At 56.1% G+C, this 24,141-nt stretch overlaps 2 protein-coding genes and 1 non-coding gene across 7 annotated transcripts in view; 1 reads left to right on the forward strand and 2 right to left on the reverse strand.

Moving 5' to 3' along the window:
- LOC105496972 (dynein axonemal assembly factor 3) overlaps positions 1-7,757 on the reverse strand; it is a 9,047-nt gene extending 1,290 nt beyond the window's left edge. Inside the window, exons 1-8 of the mRNA XM_071086217.1 lie at positions 7,619-7,757; positions 7,425-7,513; positions 6,955-7,097; positions 6,468-6,561; positions 3,272-3,429; positions 2,782-2,964; positions 730-855; positions 477-624 (exon numbers count right to left, since the gene is read on the reverse strand). Of these exons, the coding sequence (XP_070942318.1) occupies positions 477-624; positions 730-855; positions 2,782-2,964; positions 3,272-3,429; positions 6,468-6,561; positions 6,955-7,097; positions 7,425-7,509 (937 nt within the window). The 5' untranslated portion in view covers positions 7,510-7,513; positions 7,619-7,757. The remainder of the gene's footprint in view (positions 1-476; positions 625-729; positions 856-2,781; positions 2,965-3,271; positions 3,430-6,467; positions 6,562-6,954; positions 7,098-7,424; positions 7,514-7,618) is intronic.
- Positions 7,758-8,270: 513 nt separating this feature from the next.
- LOC112429425 (small nucleolar RNA U13) lies at positions 8,271-8,374 on the forward strand. Its single transcript, XR_003021630.2, has one exon. It is a non-coding gene; the product is annotated as a small nucleolar RNA U13 (small nucleolar RNA).
- Positions 8,375-15,588: 7,214 nt separating this feature from the next.
- On the reverse strand, positions 15,589-23,433 carry LOC105496971 (synaptotagmin 5). Of its 5 annotated transcripts, none has more exons than XM_011767601.3 (9): positions 23,291-23,433; positions 22,118-22,241; positions 21,408-21,580; positions 18,883-19,002; positions 18,587-18,754; positions 18,047-18,214; positions 17,706-17,820; positions 17,341-17,474; positions 15,589-16,175 (listed from the first exon to the last, which is right to left on the reverse strand). In XM_011767601.3, exons 2-9 carry the CDS (start codon positions 22,194-22,196, stop codon positions 15,975-15,977), a joined length of 1,158 nt encoding a protein of 385 aa, XP_011765903.1. In that variant the 5' UTR covers positions 22,197-22,241; positions 23,291-23,433; the 3' UTR covers positions 15,589-15,974. The 5 variants fall into 5 exon arrangements, with proteins under 5 accessions (XP_011765903.1, XP_011765898.1, XP_011765901.1 ...); XM_011767596.3 differs by having other exon boundaries at positions 17,706-17,823; XM_011767599.3 differs by lacking the exon at positions 23,291-23,433 and adding an exon at positions 23,132-23,245 and having other exon boundaries at positions 17,706-17,823.
- Positions 23,434-24,141: the final 708 nt, after the last annotated feature.

Raw genomic sequence — 24,141 nt, forward strand, 5'->3', positions numbered from 1 at the left:
TCAGCCCCACCCCCAGCCCCACTCCCACCCCCAGCCCCACTCCCACCCCCAGCCCCACCCCACCCCCAGCCCCACCCCCAGCCCCACCCCCAGCCCCACTCCCACCCCCAGCCCCACTCCCACCCCCACTCCCACCCCCAGCCCCACTCCCACCCCCCACTCCCACCCCAGCCCCACCCCCAGCCCCACTCCCACCCCCAGCCCCACTCCCACCCCCAGCCCCACCCCCAGCCCCACCCCCAGCCCCACTCGCACCCCCAGCCCCACTCCCACCCCCACTCCCACCCCCAGCCCCACCCCAGCCCCACTCCCACCCCCAGCCCCACCCCCAGCCCCACTCCCACCCCCAGCCCCACCCCCAGCCCCACCCCCACCCCCAGCCCCACTCCCACCCCCACCCCCAGCCCCACCCCCAGCCCCACTCCCACCCCCAGCCCCACCCCCAGCCCCACTCCCACCCCCAGCCCCACTCCCACCCCCAGTCCCAGCCTCGCCGCGCACCTTGACCGGCTGTCCGTTGCTGGTCCGCAGAAGGCTCTCGTCGTCGGCTTCGATGCCGAAGGCCACGAAGGGCCCTGTGGCGATGTCCCCCCAGTACCCGCGCGCTGCCACGCGCTCCCCGCGCTGGAAAAGGAGGGAGAGAGGAGGCGGGTGAGGTCGAGGCTGGGGACCCTGACTCCTGGGTCTCCGAGAAGCAGCAGTGGGCCAGGACAGGCAGTGGACACGCACGTAGCTCAGGAGGCGACCCGACGCCAGGGTCCGGTTGGGCACGTGATAGGCGCTGGAGTCCCTGAGTTCAAAGGCGACGCCTGTGTCCCGCCAGCGTCGGAACTCCTGGGTGTGAATGACTTGGGCCTGGGGTGGGGGGCAGGAAAAAGGGACCCCTCAATGAACCCACCATGGAGGGACCCCTACACCATCCTCCCTCAGACCCAGGAGTCCAGGCCCCCAGCCCCTCCTCCCTCAGACCCAGGAGTCCAGGCCCCAGTCCCTCCTCCCTCAGACCCAGGAGTCCAGGCCCCAGTCCCTCCTCCCTCAGACCCAGGAGTCCAGATCCCCAAACCCTCCTCCCTCAGACCCAGGAGTCCAGACCCCCAGACCCTCCTCCCTCAGACCCGGGAGTCCAGACCCCAGACCCTCCTCCCTCAGACCCGGGAGTCCAGGCCCCCAGCCCCTCCTCCCTCAGACCCGGGAGTCCAGATCCCCAAACCCTCCTCCCTCAGACCCGGGAGTCCAGGCCCCCGGCCCCTCCTCCCTCAGACCCGGGAGTCCAGATCCCCAAACCCTCCTCCCTCAGACCCAGGAGTCCAGGCCCCCAGCCCCTCCTCCCTCAGACCCAGGAGTCCAGGCCCCCAGCCCCTCCTCCCTCAGACCCAGGAGTCCAGATCCCCAAACCCTCCTCCCTCAGACCCAGGAGTCCAGACCCCCAGACCCTCCTCCCTCAGACCCGGGAGTCCAGACCCCAGACCCTCCTCCCTCAGACCCGGAGTCCAGGCCCCCAGTGTCTCCTCCCTCAGACCCGGGAGTCCAGACCCCAGCCCCTCCTCCCTCAGACCCGGGAGTCCAGACCCCAGCCCCTCCTCCCTCAGACCCGGGAGTCCAGACCCCCAGCCCCTCCTCCCTCAGACCCGGGAGTCCAGACCCCCAGCCCCTCCTCCCTCAGACCCGGGAGTCCAGGCCCCCGGCCCCTCCTCCCTCAGACCCGGGAGTCCAGATCCCCAAACCCTCCTCCCTCAGACCCGGGAGTCCAGACCCCAGTCCCTCCTCCCTCAGACCCGGGAGTCCAGACCCCCGGCCCCTCCTCCCTCAGACCCGGGAGTCCAGACCCCCAGCCCCTCCTCCCTCAGACCCGGGAGTCCAGATCCCCGGCCCCTCCTCCCTCAGACCCGGGAGTCCAGACCCCCGGCCCCTCCTCCCTCAGACCCGGGAGTCCAGATCCCCAAACCCTCCTCCCTCAGACCCGGGAGTCCAGACCCCCAGCCCCTCCTCCCTCAGACCCGGGAGTCCAGATCCCCGGCCCCTCCTCCCTCAGACCCGGGAGTCCAGATCCCCGGCCCCTCCTCCCTCAGACCCGGGAGTCCAGATCCCCGGCCCCTCCTCCCTCAGACCCGGGAGTCCAGACCCCCGGCCCCTCCTCCCTCAGACCCAGGAGTCCAGGCCCCCAGCCCCTCCTCCCTCAGACCCGGGAGTCCAGACCCCCCAGTCCCTCCTCCCTCAGACCCGGGAGTCCAGGCCCCCGGCCCCTCCTCCCTCAGACCCGGGAGTCCAGACCCCCAGCCCCTCCTCCCTCAGACCCAGGAGTCCAGGCCCCCAGCCCCTCCTCCCTCAGACCCGGGAGTCCAGACCCCCCAGTCCCTCCTCCCTCAGACCCGGGAGTCCAGGCCCCCGGCCCCTCCTCCCTCAGACCCGGGAGTCCAGACCCCCGGCCCCTCCTCCCTCAGACCCGGACGTCCAGGTCCCCAGGCCCTCCTCCCTCAGACCCGGACGTCCAGGTCCCCAGTCCCTCCTCCCTCAGACCCAGGAGTCCAGACCCCCAGTGTCTCCTCCCTCAGACCCAGGAGTCCAGACCCCCAGTGTCTCCTCCCTCAGACCCAGGAGTCCAGGCCCCCAGGCCCTCCTCCCTCAGACCCGGGAGTCCAGGCCCCCAGCGTCTCCTCCCTCAGACCCGGACGTCCAGGTCCCCAGCCCCTCCTCCCTCAGACCCGGGAGTCCAGACCCCCAGCCCCTCCTCCCTCAGACCCGGGAGTCCAGGCCCCCAGCCCCTCCTCCTGTGCCCCTCACCCCGCGGTCATGCAGCTTCATGCGCAGGTCCCAGTCGCTGACACCGCGCCGGGCGTCGTAGCGGGAGCCCAGGTAGTGGCGCAGCCGCAAGTCCCAGAGGCGGCTCATGGGGAAGGCCTCCGGCCCTTTCTCGCCGCCCGCCCAGAAGCGGAACACGGCCTCCAGGGCGTCCCGCTCGCGGAACTGCGGGGCGAGGCACGCGTGGGGAGAGAGGGAAGCAGAGAGGGATGCAGGGAGAGCGGCTTCTAATTGACCCTGTCTCCCATCCCAGAACAGGGGAACGATGCCCCCGTTTCTCGGATGGAAAAACTGAGGTTCCGAAAGCAGAAGCCACCTGCTGCCCCCAGGCCAAATCCCACAGTGGGAGTCGGGGAACTGGGACTCGAACTCCCGAACCCGCCGCCTGCTCCATCAACGCACGTCCTTTGGACTGCGCACTTCCATTCTTCCCGCGGCCACCCGATCCCAGATGGAGGCCGGGCGGCGGCACCTTGAGGGCTCGGAGGCTGAGCCAGGGCAGCTGCTCCTCCAGGCGGTCGGGCTCGGGGACCAGGTGAGCCAGCAGGTCGGCCTGGGCGCGCACGAAGGCGGCCACCGGCGGGCGCAGCAGCGCGTTCCCCCACACCTCCAGGAAGGTCTCGCTCCGCTCTAGGGAGAGGGGGAGATAATTGGGGGAATGTGCGGAGGAGGGAGCCCAGGAATTAGACCGTTAATATGTTAGGTCATAGTCATATAATGAAGACAATGAACCCCTGCAAACTCCCCACGCATTCCAAAAACTACATGAAGAACAGGGCCGTGGGCGAGGTGGCAGGCGCCTGTAGTCGCAGTTACTCGGGAGGCTGAGGCTGGAGAATCGCTTGAACCCGGAGGCGGAGGTTGCAGTGAGCTGAGATCGTGCCATTGCACTCCAACCTGGACAACAGAATGAGACTCCGCCTCTAAAATAAATAACTACCTAGAAGAGGGAATTAGAATTGCAGATTCCACACTCACCGCCGACACAGAATATTTGGGGCAAAAGATAACAATACAACAGTAAAACAAAAATACAAATTGTAAAATATGGTGTAAGCATTTACATTGTATTACATATTATAGGTAATCCTTTTTTTTTTTTGAGACGGAGTTTCACTCTTGTTTCCCAGGCTGGAGCCCAATGGCACGATCTTGGCTCACCACAACCTCTGCCTCCTGGGTTCAAGTGATTCTCCTGCCTCAGCCTTCCGAGTAGCTGGGATTATAAGCATGGGCCACCACCCCGGCTAATTTTGTTTTTGTTTTTGTTTTTGTTTTTAGTAGAGATGGGGTTTCTCCATGTTGGTCAGGCTGGTCGAGAACTCCCGACCTCAGGTGATCCACCCACCTCGGCCTCCCAAAATGCTGGGATGCCAGCATTGGCGTGAGCCACCATGCCTGGCCTATATTATAGGTAATCTAGAGATGATTTACGGTGTATGGGAGGATGTGTACAGGCTATTTGTGAGTATATCTTTTTTTGTTTTGAGACAGTGTCTCACTCTGTTGCCCAGGCTGAGTGCAGTTGTGCTGTCATAGTTCACAGTAACCTCGACCACCTGGGCTTAAGGGACCCTCCCCCTCCAGCTTCCCAACTAGCTGGGACTAGTCATTAGCTACCACACCCAGCTAATATTTTATTTCTTGTAAAGACGGAGTCTCACTATGTTGACCAGGCCAGTCTCAAACTCATGGTCTCAAGCAGTCCTCCCACTTCAGGCTCCCAAAGTGTTAGGATTACAGGCGTGTGCCACTGCCCCTGACAGTACTACACCATTTTATGAGGGACTTGAGCATCCTCGGATCTTGGTATCTGCAGGGGTCCTGGAACCAGTCCCCAGTGTTACTGAGGGATGAGTGTATATACCTTTCATTGTATATAATATATATATATATATATATACACATAGACATAGAAATAGTTTCATGTGCCGGGCGCGGTGGCTCAAGCCTGTAATCCCAGCACTTTGGGAGGCCGAGACGGGCGGATCACGAGGTCAGGAGATCAAGACCATCCGGGCTAACATGGTGAAACCCCGTCTCTACTAAAAAATACAAAAAAAAAAAACTAGCCGGGCAAGGTGGCGGGCGCCTGTAGTCCCAGCTACTCGGGAGGCTGAGGCAGGAGAATGGCGTAAACCCGGGAGGCGGAGCTTGCAGTGAGCTGAGATCCGGCCACTGCACTCCAGCCTGGGCGACAGAGCGAGACTCCATCTCAAAAAAAAAAAAAAAGAAATAGTTTCATGTTAGTTGTTTAAGAACTTAATAGAAGAGAACTGTGTGCCTTTTAGTAAAATAGATCAGTTTAGTTCTAGCTGTTTAAGAACTTTGAACAATCTGTACTCTGAATTCTCTGGGTTATTAATGACTGATATGGTTTGGATCTGTGTCCCACCTAAATCTCATGTTGAATTGTAATCCCCAAACGTTGGAGGTGGGGCCTGATGCGAGGTGATAGGGTCATGGGGGCAGATTTCTCCCTTACTGTTCTCGTGATAGTGAGTTCCGACAAAATCTGGTTGTTTGAAAGTGTGTGACTCTTCCCCGCTGCCTCTCTTGCTCCTTCTCCTGCCATGGAAAAGGTGCCTGCATCCCCTTCACCTTCTGTCGTGATTGTAAGTTTCCTGAGGCCTTCACAGCCATGCATGCTCCCTGTACAGCCTGTGGAACTGTGAGTCAATTAAACCTTTATTCTTGGGGCCAGGTGAGATGGCTCATGCGTGTAAACCCAGCACTTTGGCAGGCCAAGGTGGGCAGATCACCTGAGGTCAGGAGCTCGAGACCATCCTGGCCAACATGGTGAAACCCCGGCTCTACTAAAAGTACAAAAAATTAGCCGGGCATGGTGATGCATGCCTGTAATCCCAGCTACTTGGGAGACTGAGGCAGGAGAATTGCTTGAATCCAGGAGGCAGAGGTTATGGGGAGCCAAGATTGTGCCATTGCACTCCAACCTGGACAACGGGGCAAGACTCTGCCTCAAAAAACAAACAAACAAACCTGTTTTCTTTTTCTTTTTCTTTTTTAGATGGAGGTTTTGCTCTTGTCACCCAGGCTGGAGTGCAATGGCATGATCTTGGCTCACTGCAACCTCCGCCTCACGGGTTCAAGGGATTCTCCTGCCTCAGCCTCCCGAGTAACTGGGACTACAGGCACCCGCCACCACGCCCGGCTAATTTTTGTATTTATAGTAGAGATGGGGTTTTACCATGTTGAGCAGGATGGTCTTGATCTCCTGACCTCGTGATTCACCCGCCTCGGCCTCCCAAAGTGCTGGGATTACAGGTGTGAACCACTGCACCCAGCCTCTCCTGGAATTTTCTAAGTGGCTCTAAGATGTATTATATTTAGCCCCATTTTACAGGTAGGAGAAGCTGAGGCTCTAAGATGGCAAATTACATCAGAGGGGACCATCATCAATAAATATATATGATTTTTTTTTTTCCATCAGAGGTACCACACTGGAAAATACCAAACATTTTTGGTTTTTAGATGGAGTTTTGCTACCGTTGCCCAGGCTGGAGTGCAATGGCGCGATCTCGGCTCAGTGCAACCTCTGCCTCCCGGAAAAATAACCAAACTTGTTAATTGTACCGTTGAAATGCCAGAATCCCTCTAGGGAGGGGGAGGAGACCAGCAGTCAGAATTCCTGGGTCCTAGCAACAGACCTTGCAGCCCCATCTTCTCTGGATCCTCTAGGGCTAAGCTGAAGATCAACATGTGTCGGGCCACAGCTTCCAGATTATTCTCCAGCACAAAGAACTAGAAGGATGGACAGGGTAGAATAATTCTGAGACCTGTTTGCCTGGGCCCTAGGAGACCCAGGAGAGCAGGCCCTCAGCTGTCTCCTTCCACACACCCAGGAGTTCTGTACCAGCCTCTTCCTTCAAACACAGGAGTCTGGGTCCCCAGAGCCCTCTTTCCTTCCATTCCTCAGAAGACCTGATCTTTGAGCTCTTCCTCACTACAGAACCCACGAGTTCCAAACCCCAGCCCCTTCCTTCCCCAAGACGCATGAGTTCGCTCCCAACTTCCACCTCCCTCAGATCTAGGAGTCTGCAGCCCCTTCATTCCTGGACCTGAGGTTTTAGAATTCCAATCCCTTCCTCCCTCAAGGACTCGGGAATCTGGGCTCTCATCTTCATCCCAGCTCACGTTGAACCTCCTGCGAGGCCAGAGCTTCGCTCGGGACAGCGTCCGCAGCAGGTGCCGTCCATCCACAGAGCCCAGAAGCAGCACGTCTAGCTCGGGGGTGCTGTGCACCGTATCGGCCTGGGAATCTGGGTCCACAGGAGGACCTGGCAAGATGAAAGCCGGCTGGGGCACCATGGTGGTTGGCAGACCGAACACCGTAGCATCCCCTGCAACAATGGACTACAAATCCCAGTAGGCGTCGCGCCTGCGGCCTAGGTTCTAAGGGGAGGTGTTTCCTTCGAGTATTCTGGGATTCATAGTCTGCAGACAGGACCTCGGGGCTGCCCCTGGGAGCGCGCCCTCCGCCGTTGGATCCTTGGAGAACGTTAGCGCGCCCCCTGCCACCGACGCTGGGACTACGAGCTCTAAAAGGCCGTCTGCTCAGGCTGGGAAGGCAGACGGTGTATCAGACCTTGCGTGGTGGGACTCACTTTCAGCCTGCAGGTCCAGCGCCGGGGACAGGCCCCACCAGGACACGGAGCCGAAGCCCCTGCCGGAGCCGGCAGGTGTGGTCATCACCCTGCGGAAAAGACATTCTGAGAATCCCACATATTGCCCGCCCCGCTCCCCTCCCACCGCCCCGCACTTCTCGCCCCTTTGCCTCCACATGATACCCTGCCCACACCTTTATCCTCCAAATATCCCAGGACGCCCCTTCCTCTCTGCTCGGTGCAGCACTGTGGACCCGCGGCACTCTGCAACTGCAGCCCAGAGTCCCCGCCCTTTTCGATCAATCAACCAATGGGAGCATGGGGGATGGGACCACAGCGAGCAACTGACCAATGAAAGTGTGCGAGGCCCGCCCCCTACAAACTTTTGGCCAATGGGAGCACTGAGGGCCAGGCTTCCCCCACCCCTAGGGGAAGAGGACGTGCGGACGCGGTTGTCATGACGACGGCGCTGACGGGAGAAGGGGCGGGGCTGAAACAGGTTGGGGCGGAGTCAGGGTCGGTCCAAATTTCTGGAATGGAGGGGCCCTGGGCTGAGTAAAATTGAGAGTGAACGGAGCATAATCTTATTTCCTGTTTTTTTTTTTTTTCTTTTTTCCATCTGCTGCCTTTGCTCCTACGTAACTGAATTTTGAGCAACCCAAATAAAGTGAAGTGTCTAGACTTTAGACGGCAGGCTTCTGAGCCCGCTCCCCGCCCCAGCACAACGTGGGCTCTACCACACAGAGCTGCCCACAGGTGGGGCGCTGATGTGCAGGTCATTAAATATTCAGGGATTTTGTAAGCTGGTTATTGTCGCACGAAGCAATAATTTAAACTTACAGCTATATCCTTTTGTAGTTTCTAGGCGGGATGATTGGGTGTTCACGCGCATGTGTGAGATGTGCCTCCTTCAAACCTTGTTACGACATCGGCACATTACCCTTCTGACATGAATTAAAAAAAACTACAGGTAAATTCTGTAATCGTACAGTTAAATGCACTGCATTAAAATAAGGGTAAGTCGGCCGGGCTCTGTGGCTCACACTTGTAATCCCAACACTTTGGGAGGTCGAGGTGGGCAGATCACTTGAGGTCAGGAGTTGGAGACCAGCCTGGCCAACATGGTGAAACAGCGCCTCTACCTTAAAAAATACAAAAATCAACCGGGCGTGGTGACACACACCTGTAATCCCAGCTACTCTGGAAGCTGAGGCAGGAGAGTCTGTTGAACCCGGGAGGCGGAGGTTGCAGTGAGCTGCGCCTCTGGACTCCAGCCTGGGCAACAGAGCAACACTGTCAAAAAAAAAAAAAAAAAAAAGCAGAGTCTGAATGAGGCACATCTCTAGATCACTCCAGCACTCCGCACTGGGCTCAGCGCCCAAGGAAACTTGGCTCTCTGCCTCCTTTCCTTGCCCAGACACATGAGCTTAGACCAGTCACCCTTTCTGAGCCTCAGTCTCCTGCTCTGTGAGATGGGAATGTAGCGTGTAGCTGGCAGAGGGGCAGCGGATCTGCCTCCTGAGGGCAGATCTGGGTACTGGGAAGACAATACCCACTGGGGAAATGAAGGCTGAGACCTCAGCAGTTCCTGTAGAATCAGCCTGGCTAACCAGCCTCTCCCAGGCCAGCTCTAAGCCTGCAAGAGCCCCAGATCCTGGCTTTCTCTCTGGAGAATTAATGCCTTTCCTCCCTATTTCTCCCACTCCCCCAACATATTCTCAGCAAACGAGCCAGAGTGATTTTTTGAGACGGAGTCTTGCTGCGACGCCCAGACTGGAGTGCAGTGGCGTGATCTCGGCTCACTGCAACCTCCACCTCCCAGGTTCAAGTGATTCTCCTGTCCCAGCCTCCCAAGTAGCTGGGACTACAGGCGTGTGCCACCACGCCCCGCTAATTTTTGTATTTTTATTTTTATTTTATTTTGTGTGTGTGTGTATGTTTTTTGTTTTGTTTGTTTGTTTGTTGAGATGGAGTTTCACTCTTGTTGCCCAGGCTGGAGTGCAATGGCACCATCTTGGCTCACTGCAACCTCCGCATCCCGGATTCAAGTCATTCTTCTGCCTCAGCCTCCCGAGTAACTGGGATTACAGTCATGCGCCACGACGCCCGGCTAATTCTGTATTTTTAGTAGACACAGGGTTTCTCCGTGTTGGTCAGGCTGGTCTCCAACTCACGACCTCAGGTGATCTGCCCGCCTCGGCCTTTCAAAGTGTTGGAATTACAGGCGTGAGCCACTGAGCCTGGCGATTTTTTTTTTTTTTTTTGAGACGGAGTCTTGCTGTGTCACCCAGGCTGGAGTGCGGTGGCATGATCTTGGCTCACTGCAACCTCCGCCTCCCAGGTTCTAGCAATTCTTCTGCCTCAGCCTCCTGAGTAGCTCGGATTACAGGTGCCCACCACCAAGCCCTGCTAATTTTTGTATTTTTAGTAGAGACGAGGTTTCACCATGCTGCCCAGGCTGGTCTCAAATTCCTGAGCTCAGGAAATCCACCTGCCTTCAGCCTCCAAAAGTGCTAGGATTACAGGCGTGAGCCACCATGCCCAGCCTCAGTGATTTTTTTGTATTTTTAGTAGAGTCGGGGTTTCACCATGTTGCCCAGGCTGGTCTCAAACTCCTGACCTCAAGTGCTCCACCGGCCTCAGCCTCCCAAAGTGCTTGAATTACAGGCATGAGCCACCGCACCTGTCCCAGAGTGATCTTTAACATAAATAAAATAATGTCTCCCACCTCTTCAAATCCTCCAAATGTTTCCCGCCGCACCTGGACACATTCCCAGCTCCTTAGCTTGGCTCCCTATTCCCTATGCAGTTATCCACCCCTGAAGCCACACCAGCCTCTTGGCTCCTTGAAGAACACACCATGCCGTTTGAACCCCAGGGCCTTTGCAACTTGGGGTTCTTTTGCCTTGAATTCTCCTCCCCCTCATCTTTAGTAGCTGGGACCACAGGCAAGTGCCGCCATGCCTGGATATGTATGTATGTATGTATGTATGTGTGTATGTATGTATGTATGTATGTATGTGTGTGCATGCGTGTATGTGTATGTATGTGTGTGTCATGTGTATGTGTGTATCTCTGTGTGTATGTGTATGTATATGTGTGTGTATGTATATATGTGTGTATATGTATGTGTGTATGTGTATGCGTGTGTGTGTATGTATGTGTGTATGTGTGTATGTGTGCATATGTATGTGTGTGTATGTGTATGTGTGTGTGTGTGTGTGTGTGTGTGTGTGTGTGTGTGTGTGTGTGTCTGTATGTAGCGAAAGGGTCTCACTAGTTGCCCAGGCTGTTATTTATTTATCTGAGACGGAGTTTCACTCTTGTTGCCCAGGCTGGAGTGCAATGTCACGATCTCGGTTCACTGCAACCTCCGCCTCCCCGGTTCAAGCGATTCTCCCACCTCAGTCTCCTGAGTAACTGGGACTACAGGCATGCGCCACCACACCCAGCTAATTTTGTATTTTCAGTAGAGATGGGGTTTCTCCGTGTTGGTCAGGCTGTTCTCAAACTCCTGACCTCAGGTGATCTGCCTGCCTTGGTCTCCCAAAGTGCTGGGATTACAGGCATGAGCCACCGCGCCCGGCTTTATTTATTTATTTAAGACAGGGACTTTCTCTGTTGCCCAGGCTGGAGTACTTCAGCCCGAAACTCCTGGGCTCAAGCAATCCTCCCACCTCTGCATCCCTAGTAGCTAGAACTACAGGCACATTCCCCCATACCTAGCTAACTTTACAAATTTAAAAAATAGAGATTAGGTCTCAGTTTATTATCCAGGCTGGTCTCAAACCCTGGGCCCCAAGCAATCCTCCTGCCTCCCAAAGTGCTGGGATTACAGGCCTGAGTCACTATGACTAGCCTGTTTTGTTTTTCTTTTCTTTTCTTTCTTTCTTTTTTTCTTTTTCTTTTTTTTTTTTTTTTGACAAGATCTCCTTCTGTGGCGCAGGCTGGAATGCAGTGGCATAATCACAACTCACATCAGCCTCTAAATCTTAGACTCAAGCAATCCTCCCGCCTCAGCCTCCCAGGTAGCGGGGTCTACAGATACGCATCACCATGTCCAGCTGATTTTTTTCTATTCTTTTGTAGAGACAGGGTCTCACTATGTTGCCCAGGCTGGTCTGGAACTCCTGGGCTCGAGCAATCCTCCTGCCTTGGCCTCCCGAAGTGCTGGGATTAAGGCATGAGCCATCGTGCTTGGCCTTGTTTTCTTTTTAAATTGGTGTAAAGCACACACACTATTAATTGTGGATGACATTTCGTACATTCACAATGCTGTGCAACCATCACCACTATCTAGTTCCAGAACTTTCTCTTCACTCCAAAAGAAAACCCATACCCCACTTATCTCCCCATTTCTTTCTCCTCAGTCCCTGACAACCACGAATCTTTCTGTCTGTATGAATCTGTCAGTTCAGGAGGTTTCTTTTGGAAGGAATCTTGCACTATGCAGCCTTCTGTGTCCGCTTCCTTCACTTGGCATAATATTTTCAGGACTCATCTATGCTGAAGTAGGAATCAATGCTTCCTTCTGTTTTATGACCAAATAATATTCCACCGTTTTTCTCCCTAACCTTTGCAAGCTTCATTCCTCCTTGTCATTCAAGTCATGGCCCAGACGGCACCTCCTCAGGAAGGCTGCCCCTGTCCACCCTCCCTAAATTTTTTTTTTTTTTTTTTTTTTTTTGAGACGGAGTCTCGCTCTGTCACCCAGGCTGGAATGCAGTGGCCGGATCTCAGCTCACTGCAAGCTCCGCCTCCCGGGTTGACGCCATTCTCCTGCCTCAGCCTCCCGAGTAGCTGGGACTACAGGCGCCTGCCACCTCGCCCGGCTAAGTTTTTGTATTTTTAGTAGAGACGGGGTTTCACTGTGTTACCCAGGATGGTCTCGATCTCCTGACCTCGTGATCCGCCCGTCTCGGCCTCCCAAAGTGCTGGGATTACAGGCTTGAGCCACCGCGCCCGGCCTACCCTCCCTAAATTATCTCAGCCCTTTTACGTTTTGGTCCCAGTGTGGACTGCCATTTGTAATGGTTTTGTTCTTCTACCGCTCTGCTTTCTTGTTGAGACGGAGAACCAAGGACCCCATTGTCATCACCTAAATCAATCCCAGGATTTAGAGGCAGGCTTTCTGGCTGTGTGATTCTGAGCATTTCACAGGAATTCATTCTCTCTCTCTCGATGGAGTTTTGCTCTTGTTGTCCAGGCTGGAGTGCAATGGCACGATCTCGACTCACTGCAACCTCCGCCTCCTGGGTTCCAGCGAGTCTCCTGCCTCAGCCTCCCTAGCAGCTGGGATTACAGGTGCCTACCACCACACCCAACTACTTTTTGTATTTTTAGTAGAGACAGGGTTTCAGCATGTTGGCCAGGCTGGTCTTGAATTCCTGACCTTAGGTGATCCGCCCGCCTCAGCCTCACTTTTACAGGTGTGAGCCACCACGCCCAGCCCCAAATTCTCTAAAGCATAGTTTGGGCTCATTTGTCAACCGGGAATAATGATCATGTTTATTTCTTTTTTTTTTTCTTTGAGACAGAGTCTCGCTCTGTCACCCAGGCTGGAGTGCAGTGGCTGGATCTCTGCTCACTGCAAGCGCCACCTCCTGGGTTTACGCCGTTCTCCTGCCTCAGCCTCCCGAGTAGCTGGGACTACAGGCGCCCGCCACCTCGCCTGGCTAGTTTTTTGTATTTTTTAGTAGAGACGGGATTTCACCGTGTTAGCCAGGATGGTCTCGATCTCCTGACCTCATGATCCACCCATCTCGGCCTCCCAAAGTGCTCGGATTACAGGCTTGAGCCACCGTGCCCAGCCGATCATGTTTATTTCATGAGTTTGCTGTGAGGATTATTATTGGCAGTAATAATAGTAACATAAAGAGCTGTCTTCATAAAGACATGCTCTACACCAATACACACACACACTCACACACATGAAAAGTTACTGAATTCCTTTGGAGAAAAATTTAAAATCTCATGGATATTATAATCTGTGTAGCTGTTCTATTTTCACTTTCCCCATTGGTTACCAGGAAGCTTAGGAGCAAGTTTGTTTGCTGCCTCCTTTTTCGGTACGTAGGGTAATTTTTGCCTCATTCTCCACTTAATCTGCTGCTCAGAGAGTTCTCTGGCCAAATCTTACAGGTCTTTGTTCACCACCCAAAATTCTGTATGGGATGAGATAAGGTAGAAGCCAATGGAACTATCATCTTTGCTTGAAACAGAGTAGGAGGCAGCATTCGTTGAAAGAACAATGAGGTTGGTGTGGCGGCTCATGCCTACAGTCCCAGTTACTCAGACAGGAGGATTGCAGGAGTTTGAAACCAGCCTGGGCAACATAGCAAGACTCCATCTCTCTAAAAAAAAAAATACCCAGGCATGGTTGCATGTGCCTGTGGTCCCATCTACTCAGGAGTCTGAGGCAGGAGGATCCCTTGAGCCCAGGAGGTTGAGCCTGCAGCGAGCTATGATTGCACCACTGCACTCCAACCTGGGGACAGAGTGAAACCCTGTCAAAAAAAAGAAGAGGCCGGGCGCGGTGGCTCAAGCCTGTAATCCCAGCACTTTGGGAGGCCGAGACGGGCGGATCACGAGGTCAGGAGATCGAGACCATCCTGGCTAACACGGTGAAACCCCGTCTCTACTAAAAAAAATACAAAAAACTAGCCGGGCGAGGTGGCGGGCGCCTGTAGTCCCAGCTACTCGGGAGGCTGAGGCAGGAGAATGGCGTCAACCCGGGAGGCGGAGCTTGCAGTGAGCTGAGATCCGGCCACTGTACTCCAGCCTGGGCAACAGAGCGAGACTCCGTCTCAAAAAAAAAAAGAAGAAAGAAGAGGGTAAGGCAGGAGAATCGCTTGAACCCGGGAGGCGGGGGTTGCAGTGAGCCGAGATTGTGCCACTGCACTCCAGTCTGGGCAACAAGAGCGAAACTCCATCTAAAAAAAAAAGAAAAGGAAAGAAAAGAAAAAAAAGGGCTGGGCGTGGTGGCTCACGCCTGTAATCCCAGCACATTGGGAGGCAAGGTGGGCATATCACGAGGTCAGGAGATAGAGACTATCCTGGCTAACACGGTGAAACCCCATCTCTACTAAAAATACAAAATAATTACTCGGGTGTGGTGGCGGGCGCCTGTAGTCCCAGCTACTCCAGAGGCTGAGGCAGGAGAATGGCGTTAACCCAGGAGGCGGAGCTTGCGGTGAGCCCAGATCACACCACTGCACTCCAGCCTTGGCGAAAAAGCGAGACCCTTTCTAAAAAAAAAAAAGAAAAGAAAAAAGAAAGGAAGGAGGGAGGGAGGGAAGGAAGGAAAGAAGGAAGGGAGGGAGGGAGGGAGGGAGGGAGGAAGGAAGGAAGGAAGGAAGGAAGGAAGGAAGGAAGGAAGGAAGGAAGGAAGGAAGGAAGGAAGGAAGGAAGGAAAGAAGGGAGGCAGGGAGGGAAAGAGAAAGAAAGAAAGAAAGAAAGGAAAGAAAGAAAGAAAGAAAGAAAGAAAGAAGGAAAGAAAGAAAGAAAGAAAGAAAGAAAGAAAGAAAGAAAGAAAGAAAGAAGAAAAAAGAAAAAAGAAGAGGGAAGAAAAAAGAAAAAAGAAGAGGGAAGAAAAAAGAAAGAGGTGAAGTTGAAATCATTGGCTTTCCTTGTTTAACTCCATCCTCTCTCGCAGGCTCTGGAGATTTTATTCCCTGGCTCCGTGCCTCTCCTTTGTTTTGATGACAGTAAGTCGCCTGGGGGGTCAGGTCTGTCTTTGCATCTATTCTGGGGCCCCAGCACTCAACAGAAGACCTCAAGGAATATGGAATGGAAGGAAGAAAAAAAGAGAGGGAGGGAGGGATGCAGAAATGGGTCTGAAAATCGATGTGAGTCATGGGTGAGCAAGCGAGGGGATAAATTCATAGACAAGCAAGGGAATTCTCGCGGACTCCTCACAGCTAACGTGTGGCAGGAGTTATTATTATCCCAACATTCTCCAGAGGAGGAAACCCAGGCTCAGAGTGGTGAGTGAGGAATGAACGGGTGAGAGTGTGAGGGAGTCCATGGGGCCAGGCCAGTCTCTCTCAGCGGCTTTCAGGACGAAGTGCACGTTGCCCTGCGTGCGCCCATTCCTGCAAACGAGGTTTCCTCTTGGGCCCGAGCCCATGCCCACCCCCATCAAGGAGTATGGGCCCAGGCCACCGCAGTTGCTGAAAATTTATTTGGCCCCAGGAGCAGTGCAGGAACGGGCTGTGTTGGAAGAGAGAGGAGAGCAGACGAGGATGGCTGATTGTCAAAGCAGGGAGCAGGACCCAGGGGCAGGAGAAGCCAAGCTGCCTTCCCTTCCCAGGGGTCCCTGGGGCGTCTGGGTGTGTCCGCGGGGGGTAGGGGGAGTGTGCTGGACCGTGGTCGTGATTGGCACCGTTGGGGGTGAGAAGACAGGAATGGTTCAGATGATTGGGGTGGAAGGTGGGGGGAGGGTAATGGGGAGAGGAAGCTTACGGGTAGGGCTGGCTTGGCTTTGGCCGGTCTCGGGAGTCTGGGGTCAGGGGCTAGAGTCCAGGCTTGGCCAGCGGCTTCGGGTGGGAGTCAGGGCGCAGGCAGCAGCCTCACTCGGTCCGGCGGCCGCAGCGAGTGCCACTGGGCAATGGGCCGCCGCGGGTTGGCCAGCATGTCCGCCCAGTGGCGCAGGCCAGCCCCGCCGGCGGCCGCCCCCACGGCCACCCTCCCGATGGCCTCGTTCTTGCCCAGCTTGTCGTAGTCCAGCACGGTCAGCTCCACCTGCACCTTCTGGGGTGGGCGCGGGAGGAGGAGGAGAGAGGAGCGTGAGGGGAGGAGGCCCGGAAGGGGCAGTGGCCACCTTCACAGCTGAGGGTACCTCTCGCTGCCCCCCGAGGGCTCGGGACCCCGGAGCTCGGGACGGGCGAGGGGGACGGGAGGGACGGAGCCTGCGGTGAGGAGGCGGCTCTGGCGCCTTTCTTCCTGAGCAGCCAGGTTTCTAAGGAGATGAACCCTCAGGACAAGGTTGCAGAGCGTGTGTTCGGCGCCTCTTGGGGGAGCAGCCTCCTAAGAGCCGCAAAGCTGCAGAACTTTAACAGGGGCCGAGCTAGGGTAGGCGCCATCCCTAAAGAGGTAAGGGGAGGTCTCTTTCTTAGACCCATATTCCTGAGGAGGGCGGGGCATCCTGGTGCCGCGTGGGGGGCGGGGCATCCTGGTGCCACGTGGGGGGCGAGGCATCCTGGTCCTGCTTAGGGGCGGGGCATCCTGGTGCCGCGTGGGGGGCGGGGCATCCTGGTGCCGCGTGGGGGGCGGGGCATCCTGGTCCTGCTTAGGGGCGGGGCATCCTGGTGCCGCGTGGGGGGCGGGGCATCCTGGTGCCGCGTGGGGGTCGGGGCATCCTGGTCCCGCTTAGGGGCGGGGCATCCTGGTCCTGCTTAGGAGTGGGGCATTTTGGTCCCGTTTTGGGGCGGGGCATCCTGGTCCCACGTGGGGGGCGGGACATTCTGGTTCTGCTTGGGGGCGGGGCATCCTGCTCCTGCTTAGCGCGGGGCATCCTGGTCCTGTTTGGGGTGGGGCATCTGGTCCTGCTTAGGAGTGGGGGCATTGTGGTCCCGTTTGGGGGCAGGGCATCCTGGTCCCGCTTGGTGGGGCTGGGCATACTGATCCTGCTTAGGGTGGGGCATCTGGTCCTGCTTGGGTTGGGGCATCCTGGTCCCGCTTAGTGGGTGGGGCATACCGGTCCTGCTTAGAGCAGATAGGATGCCCACATCCAATTTTAAGGAGTCTCTTCTGGAGTAGAGGAGGCTTCCTGGTCCTCATAAGAGGAAACAGACGGAGGGCATAACTTCAGAGCCCCTCACCTGGTTTCTAGGGAGATGCTAAAAAGTCTCCCTCCGCCTAGCAATGGCGATTACTAAGGGTCTGGGCTTTTGGAGAACGGCAGGTTTGAGCTCACCTGGACTTGGTCACAGGGCACCTCGAAGCTGAAAGCTTCGTTGTAATAGGGGTTCAGAGTGTTCTTCTTGATGGTGGTTTTCTTCTTCCGCACCTTTTTGCCGCCCTGAAGCAGGTGGACCTTAACGTATGGATCTGGGGAGAGGAAGGAGGAGTCTTATAGCTCTCCACTGCTGAGTTCTTGGGCCAACATAGAAACACCGCCTACACCCTTCGGGTCTCCGTAGCTCTATCCCAAAATCCATGTCTTCCACGGCAGCCTGGGCCTCCCTGTCCCCGAAGAAACCTTCGGGGCTCAGAAACTGCCAGAACGAGAACCCACCCCACGCCATCCCCACACACCCCACTCCCTTACTTCCCACACACCTGACAGTCCTCCTACGTCCATCTTCTTCAGGTTTTTAGCCTCCAGGACGATGACGGTGAGTTTCCCGGCCGTGGGGACATAGCGGAGGGAGAAGCAGATGTCCCCAAGTTTCTCCTGCTGAAAGAAGGAGAGGGGCCCATCGTCAGAGTCCCGGCTCCACATCCATGCCCCCTCCATTTGTCTTTTCTCCCCACACTTTGGAATGGAACGGTCCACAGTTAAGGACCCAAGGGTACAATCCACGCCGCCCCGAGGGTCTGGAAGGCCTATGATCTGATTGGTTCAAGATGTTGTGGGCGGGGCCTGGGGCGTGGCTCGGGGCGTGGCCGCGCATGCTCACCTCCTCCCGCGGAGCAGCCTGCAGCTCCCGCCAGGTCTGCACCGGCCGCCCCAGGTCCACGGAGCTCATGGGGACCCGCACCTCCCCGATGGCGTCGTTGCGAGAGAAGCGGTCGAAGTCGTACACCGCCATGACCAGCACCCTGCCCCCCAGCTCCACGTAGGGGACCTGGAGTGCACAGAGAATCCGCAGTAGAGAGCAGGAAGTCAGACATAGGGTTAGGCGCAGCACATCCATAAGGCAGGCGTGGAGTGAGGCAGCGAGGGTCCAAGCGAACAGTTGGGGGAACTCAAATGGGGAAGTCCAGGGATCCATGGGGAAAAAAAACACGGGTCAGTGGAACCCAAATGGTACTGCCCAAGGACCAGGCTACAGCCCAGGAGTCAGCAGTGCCCAGAGTCCAGTGGAATAATAGCCCCAGAGCGGGTAGCTGCCACCTGAGCTGTGGCCGCCTTCAGGAAAGGTGGAAGGGGTCGGTCCTCAGTGTTCCAGGGACCGGGCGCAGGCTATGGAACACGGGGCCTGAGGGCAGGAGCTCACCTTGAAGGCAAAGGTCTCCCCAAAGTGAGGGTTCAGCGTCTGCCGATGCACCTTGGTCTCGTACCGCCTCCGTTTGTCCGGCAGCAGGTAGACCCGCACGTAGGGGTCCGAGGAGCCACCCAGATCCAAGGCTGCCAATCCCTCTGCTTGCAGAATGCCCACCAGCAGCTGCAGGGCCCAGGCACAGTGGGGGAGGCGGGGAACACTAGTCTTAGCCTCCCTTCCATGGCTCCTTTCAGAAGTGGTTAGAACCCCTGGGACCCTCCCTCCAAAGCATCCCCTTCCTCCACACCCACCTGGCCACTCTGGAAGTCATAATCCAGGGAGTACTGCAGTCGTCCTAGCTCATGCTTGTCTGCCACCTGCTGCCCTGGCCCGGATGGTGCTGGCTCCAGCTCCTCCACTTCTGGCTGCACCTTAGGGAGCCAGGGGTAAGGGTAGGTGAAGTCTTCCCGATTTCAGTATCCTTCAGGTTCAGAAGCCAAGAGAGGCTCACAAGTCCCTTGGGCTATACCTGAGCGCTCACAGGCTAAGCAGAGTCAGTATTTGACTAGAGATGTCTGCCACAGGCAGGAAATAGACATGATAACACAGAGGCAGTATGTTTGTGAATGTTTGATTAGTGGTGTCTGCTATGGGCAGGGACTAGACATGTGTTTGTCATGCTTAGATTAAAACAAGTACTGATAGTGTCCCATTGCCCACAGGAATAATGCAGGTTGTATTTCACATGCTAATGGATGTATCGGGGTGCTAGTCCAAACTGCCATGTTTACTTGTGATCTTAGCACAGCAAAACATGGAGGAGAAATGGCATATTTACTGTGTATTTGCTATTCTAAAGTAGAATGAAAAAGCAGAAGGTCTCCTTAACCTAGGACAGCAATTCTTTTTTTTTTTTTTTTTTTTTTTTTTTTTTTTTTTTTGAGACGGAGTCTCGCTGTGTCGCCCAGGCTGGAGTGCAGTGGCCGGATCTCAGCTCACTGCAAGCTCTGCCTCCCGGGTTTTTACGCCATTCTCCTGCCTCAGCCTCCCGAGTAGCCGGGACTACAGGCGCCCGCCACCTCGCCCGGCTAGTTTTTTGTATTTTTTTAAGTAGAGACGGGGTTTCACCGTGTTAGCCAGGATGGTCTCGAACTCCTGACCTCGTGATCCGCCTGTCTCGGCCTCCCAAAGTGCTGGGATTACAGGCTTGAGCCACCGCGCCCGGCCAGCAATTCTTAAAATTCAATGTAAACCTGAATTCCCCTGAGTCCTGTGACAAAACGCCTAAGGTCACCTCTTCAGGGATGCTGACTCAACAGGTAAGGTGCTAGCTCCAGAATTTGCATTTCAACAAGTACCCTGTGTGATTCTGCTGCAGTCTTTGAACATCACTGGTTTAAGGGATAGGGATGGGGCTAGACACCGGGACCCTTTATGGATACTAATTGTAACAGCTCCTTATTGAGAAGGAAGGAGGGGAAATATCAAGTTAGTGACTGCAAACTTGAGGTTCAGAGAGGGACAGTGAATTCTCCAAGGTCACACAACCGGGAAATGGTCTCTTTTGGTTGGAAACCTAGGGCTGTCTGGCTCCCAGGCAAACATTGCACTCTGCACTGAGAGACTTAATTTTCAGACCTTGCAGTGACCACTTTCCATTCCAACAGCCTCGTCCAATGCAAATCTCTTTTATCCTCTCTGGGCTGCTGCTGCACTGGCCTCCTCCCTGGATTCCTCGCCACAGATCTGTCCTACACGGGGGTTCCAGAGGAGTCATCCTAACACCATCTGACCCTGTCCCTCTCATGCTCAAAACATATTTGTAGCTTTCATCACCCTCATGACGTAGATACTGCTGAGTTCTCCAGACACTTCACTCCAGAGTGCAGCTATTGTGAAAAATGACTCTTTGTTCCCCAAATAAGCCTCAGAATCTGGATACGGGGCCTGAATCTGGATATGCGGCCTCAACACATGCTCCAACTTGGACTAGAATGTCCTTCTCTCTGGTCTCAGTTAACTCTGTTCCTTGGGTCTCAGTGCAGAGGTCACCTCCATCATGCTCCTGTGTCTGACCCTCGGTTTTAAAATTTTTCTTACTGTAAATATGTCTCATTCTCCAAAAGGAATCAGCACATTTTAAAGTATTCTGGCACAAAGCTGGTTTTCAGCTTTCAAAGCCATTTATTTATTTATTTATTTATTTATTTATTTATATATTTATCGGAGACAGAATCTTGCTCTGTCACCCAAGTTGGAGTGCAGTGGCGCGATCACAGCTCACTGCAGCCTCCACTTCCCCGTTTCAGTGCCTCAGCCTCTCGAGTAGCTGGGATTATACCACGCCACCACGCCTGGCTAATTTTTTGTATTTTAAGTAGAGACAGGGTTTTATCATGTTGCCCAGGCTACTCTAGAATTCATGACCTCAGGCAATCTGCCCACCTCAGCCTCCCAAGTGCTAGGATTACAGGTGTGAGCCACCGCACCTGGCCCAGAGCCAAATATTTATACGTTTCTGTAGATTTCTATACAGTGGGATGCCTTTTCTGCGCTCCTATGAGACCCTGTAGAACGGCACATATTACCCTGTGTGGTGAGTGTCTGTGTCAGTGCCTGACTACCCCACCAGACTGGGAGGTTCTTGTGAACAGCAGCTAGTTCTGTTCCATCTCCAGGTCCCCAGAGTCTAGTTGAGGGCTAGACACACAGGGAGGATGAGCCAGTAAGATGGGTTCCTATAGGAGGGAAGGGAGCAGGGATTGGGACCCGCTGGGCCATTGAGAGGAGCAGGGTGCGGGAAGGGGCCGGGTAGAGGGGCTGGGCTGGGCCACACCTTGTCTATGTAACTCTGGCCCAGCCCCTTCACTTCCTGAAGGTGGACCTGGGCTTGGGCCTGGCTCTTCTTGCCCGTCCGCCTCCGACAGCGCTTCCGGTAGAGACAGAAACAGCAGCTCAAGACGAGGAGGCTTGAGACCAGCACGATGGTGGCCAGGGCCCAGGGGGGCACTGCAGAGGGGTGGAGACAACACACACTGAGGCCTGGGCAGCACGCGGAAGCTGGAATGCTGGCGTCCTTTTCCCTCCAGCCATTTTCATTCCATTTCTTTCCGTGTTTTTCTTCCACCTAATGTGGCCTATAGAGAGATTCGATGCCCTAACCCAGGCTGATACCATCTGGATTTGCTTGCCTGTTAGTTCTGCCTTTCCTTACCCGCCCCCGCCCCCCATTTCTGCTCAACTCCTGATGCTTTTTAGAAGAAGCCCTGCTCCTCATCGGGCCTCAGTTTCCTTATCTGTAAAAGAAGGGCTAGGTGGACCTTCCAATTCTAAGATCCCATTCCATGCAACACCCCTCGATCCGGTTTCGATTTTTGTTGCAATTTTGTTCCTTCCTTTTTCCCGATTTCTTTCGCGTTCTAGTCCCGGATTTTCCAGCCCGCCTGCCCGAGTACACCCGTCCGAATCCTGCCCCTCGGAATCCTGGCCAGGCTTTCTCTCTGCTCGCCCCCCCCCGCCCACTGTCTTCCCCCGGGTCTTGCTCACCGGGGCTGTGGCTGATGCGACTGGAGTCGGGAGGCGTGTCGGGCGATGGAGGCCCCGGGGTTGGGGGCTCCGGGAACATGGTGGCGGGTTCCTAGAGTCTTTTCTGCAGAGGCACTCAAGCACCCTAGTCCCCCATTCCCACCCCAGACGTCCATTGAACCCCACGCACAACAAAGAACTCCAACTCCCATGAGGCCCATGCACGAACAGCCGCGCAGAAACCGGACAGCCACCGCGAGTCATGCTGGGAGTTGTAGTTTCAGCCTCCCTGCGCTTGAGAGGGGGGTGTCCAGGACCTAGTTGAATCCCAAAGGGATACCCTCTTCCTCCACGGCCCCACAGGCATCCCGCTGACTTCTGCCTTGTCCTCGCCCCTCCGCAGGGCCTGAACCGGAAGCGGGCGAAGGCAGGCGTGGGAACCAGCGGACCGCGTTGCCCAGAGCAACAGCCTGGCTCCTCTCGAGCGGGGTGGGAGCAAAGCTGGTTGCCCGGGCAACGGTCTGTTGCCAGGACAACGGGCGGGGCTGACGCACAGACGCGGAGTCCCGGCGGGGCAGGCTCGCTCCGGGGCCCACTGGTGCCTGGGAACCCCCCGAGAGCCCGACTGGGATCCTGAGGTCCCGCGAGGTGGGGAGGGGCAGCCTGTGGTCCGAGCGGCCACAGCCGACTGCTCCCTCCGCACCTGGTCCTGGGAGCTGCGATGCAGGTTCCCTCTTCCCTCTCCCCAGTTTTGCTGGAGGGCGGGTCGGGGGCTGCCCGGTGCCTGTGCTGAGCCCCCCTCATCCTTCTTGGCCTGTTGGTCTCTCCACGCATCCGTGCTGTCTTCACACCTGCTCTCGTGACCGCCTTGGTCTCCACGCTGTCTCTTGACCCCAAATAGGCGTCTTCCCTGTGTCTGCCTCCCCATTCTGCCCGTCTCTCTTGCCTATCGCCTGGCCTCTGTCCCCAGGGTCTCTCCCCCTTCGTTGCGCCTGCGCCCCCTTCCGCGCCCTCGGCTCTTTGTCTTCTTCATACCTGACTCGCGTCCCCAAATCTGTGTCTCTCCGCTTCAGGCTCCAGCCCTCCCACTGTCTCTGTTGGTCCCCCCAGTGCCCCAGCCCCCACTCCCACACCCCTTGCCTCTAGGGATGCGGATGCGGATGGGCTGAGGGCGGGGGTCCCAGCAGCTCCTACCTGCTCGGCGGCTGGACGGGACGCTCCCGGGAGACGCGGAGGCGCCAGCCCCGCCCGGACCCCGCCCCCCGCACGTGGGCGGTGGCGCTGTCCCGGGTGCTGATCGCGGAGCTCGGCGGGGCGGGGGAGCCGCGGAGCGAAGCCGGATCCCGTGCGCGCGTGTGTGCCCGTGTGCGTGTGCGCGCGTGTGTGGTGTGTATTGTGTGTGCCCGTATTTGGTCTCGGGTAGGCGGAAAGCCCCGCCCCGCCCCTCCTCCCGCCTCCACCGGGGAACCTCGGTGACGCCCACAGATATTTATCCTGGTGCCTTAGAATTTTCTGCCTTCTGGTCCAGTCTTTGGCCGTCCAGACCACTCCACTCCTCCCGCCCCAACACACACGACACACACCCTGTATAGCCCGAAGAACGGCATGCCAGAATACTCAGTCCTAGGACCTAGGAGACCCTAGACGCTCACTGGAGACCCAGACTCTGTGGGGTTCAGCCTCAAAGTACCCAGCTATCAGACCCCAGACATCGCCCTCTAAGATCGCCTAACACCAGTCCCAAGAGGCGGCCAGTGCGGTGACTCACACCTGTAATCTCAGCAGTTTGGGAGGTCGAAGCAGGAGGAATGCTCGAGCCCGGGAGCTGGAGACCAGTCTGGGCAACACAGCAAAATCCCGTCTCTACAAAACTGAGTCTGGCATGGTGGTGCGTACCTGTGATCACAGCTACTCTAGAGGCTGAGGTGGGAAGATAACCTGGGCCCGGGAGGTCAAGCCTGTGGTAAGCCACTGCACTCCAGACTGGGCAACAAAGCAAGACCATGTCTCAAAAACAAAAACAAAAACAAAAACAACAAAACAAC

Source organism: Macaca nemestrina, chromosome 20 (genome assembly GCF_043159975.1).
Source record: "Macaca nemestrina isolate mMacNem1 chromosome 20, mMacNem.hap1, whole genome shotgun sequence".
NCBI classification, from domain to species: domain Eukaryota; kingdom Metazoa; phylum Chordata; class Mammalia; order Primates; family Cercopithecidae; genus Macaca; species Macaca nemestrina.

What these genes read in the sequence shown, in the direction of transcription:
- LOC105496971 (XM_071087889.1), bottom strand. Translation starts at nt 22,930, where the DNA reads ATGCGTGGAGAGACCAACAGGCCAAGAAGGATGAGGGGGGCTCAGCAC. An exon ending in TCGCATCAGCCACAGCCCCG is followed by an intron (nt 19,003 to 22,117) that starts GTGAGCAAGACC and finishes TGGCTCCCTAAG; the next exon opens with GTGCAGCCAGAAGTGGAGGA. An exon ending in ATGACTTCCAGAGTGGCCAG is followed by an intron (nt 18,755 to 18,882) that starts GTGGGTGTGGAG and finishes TGGGCCCTGCAG; the next exon opens with CTGCTGGTGGGCATTCTGCA.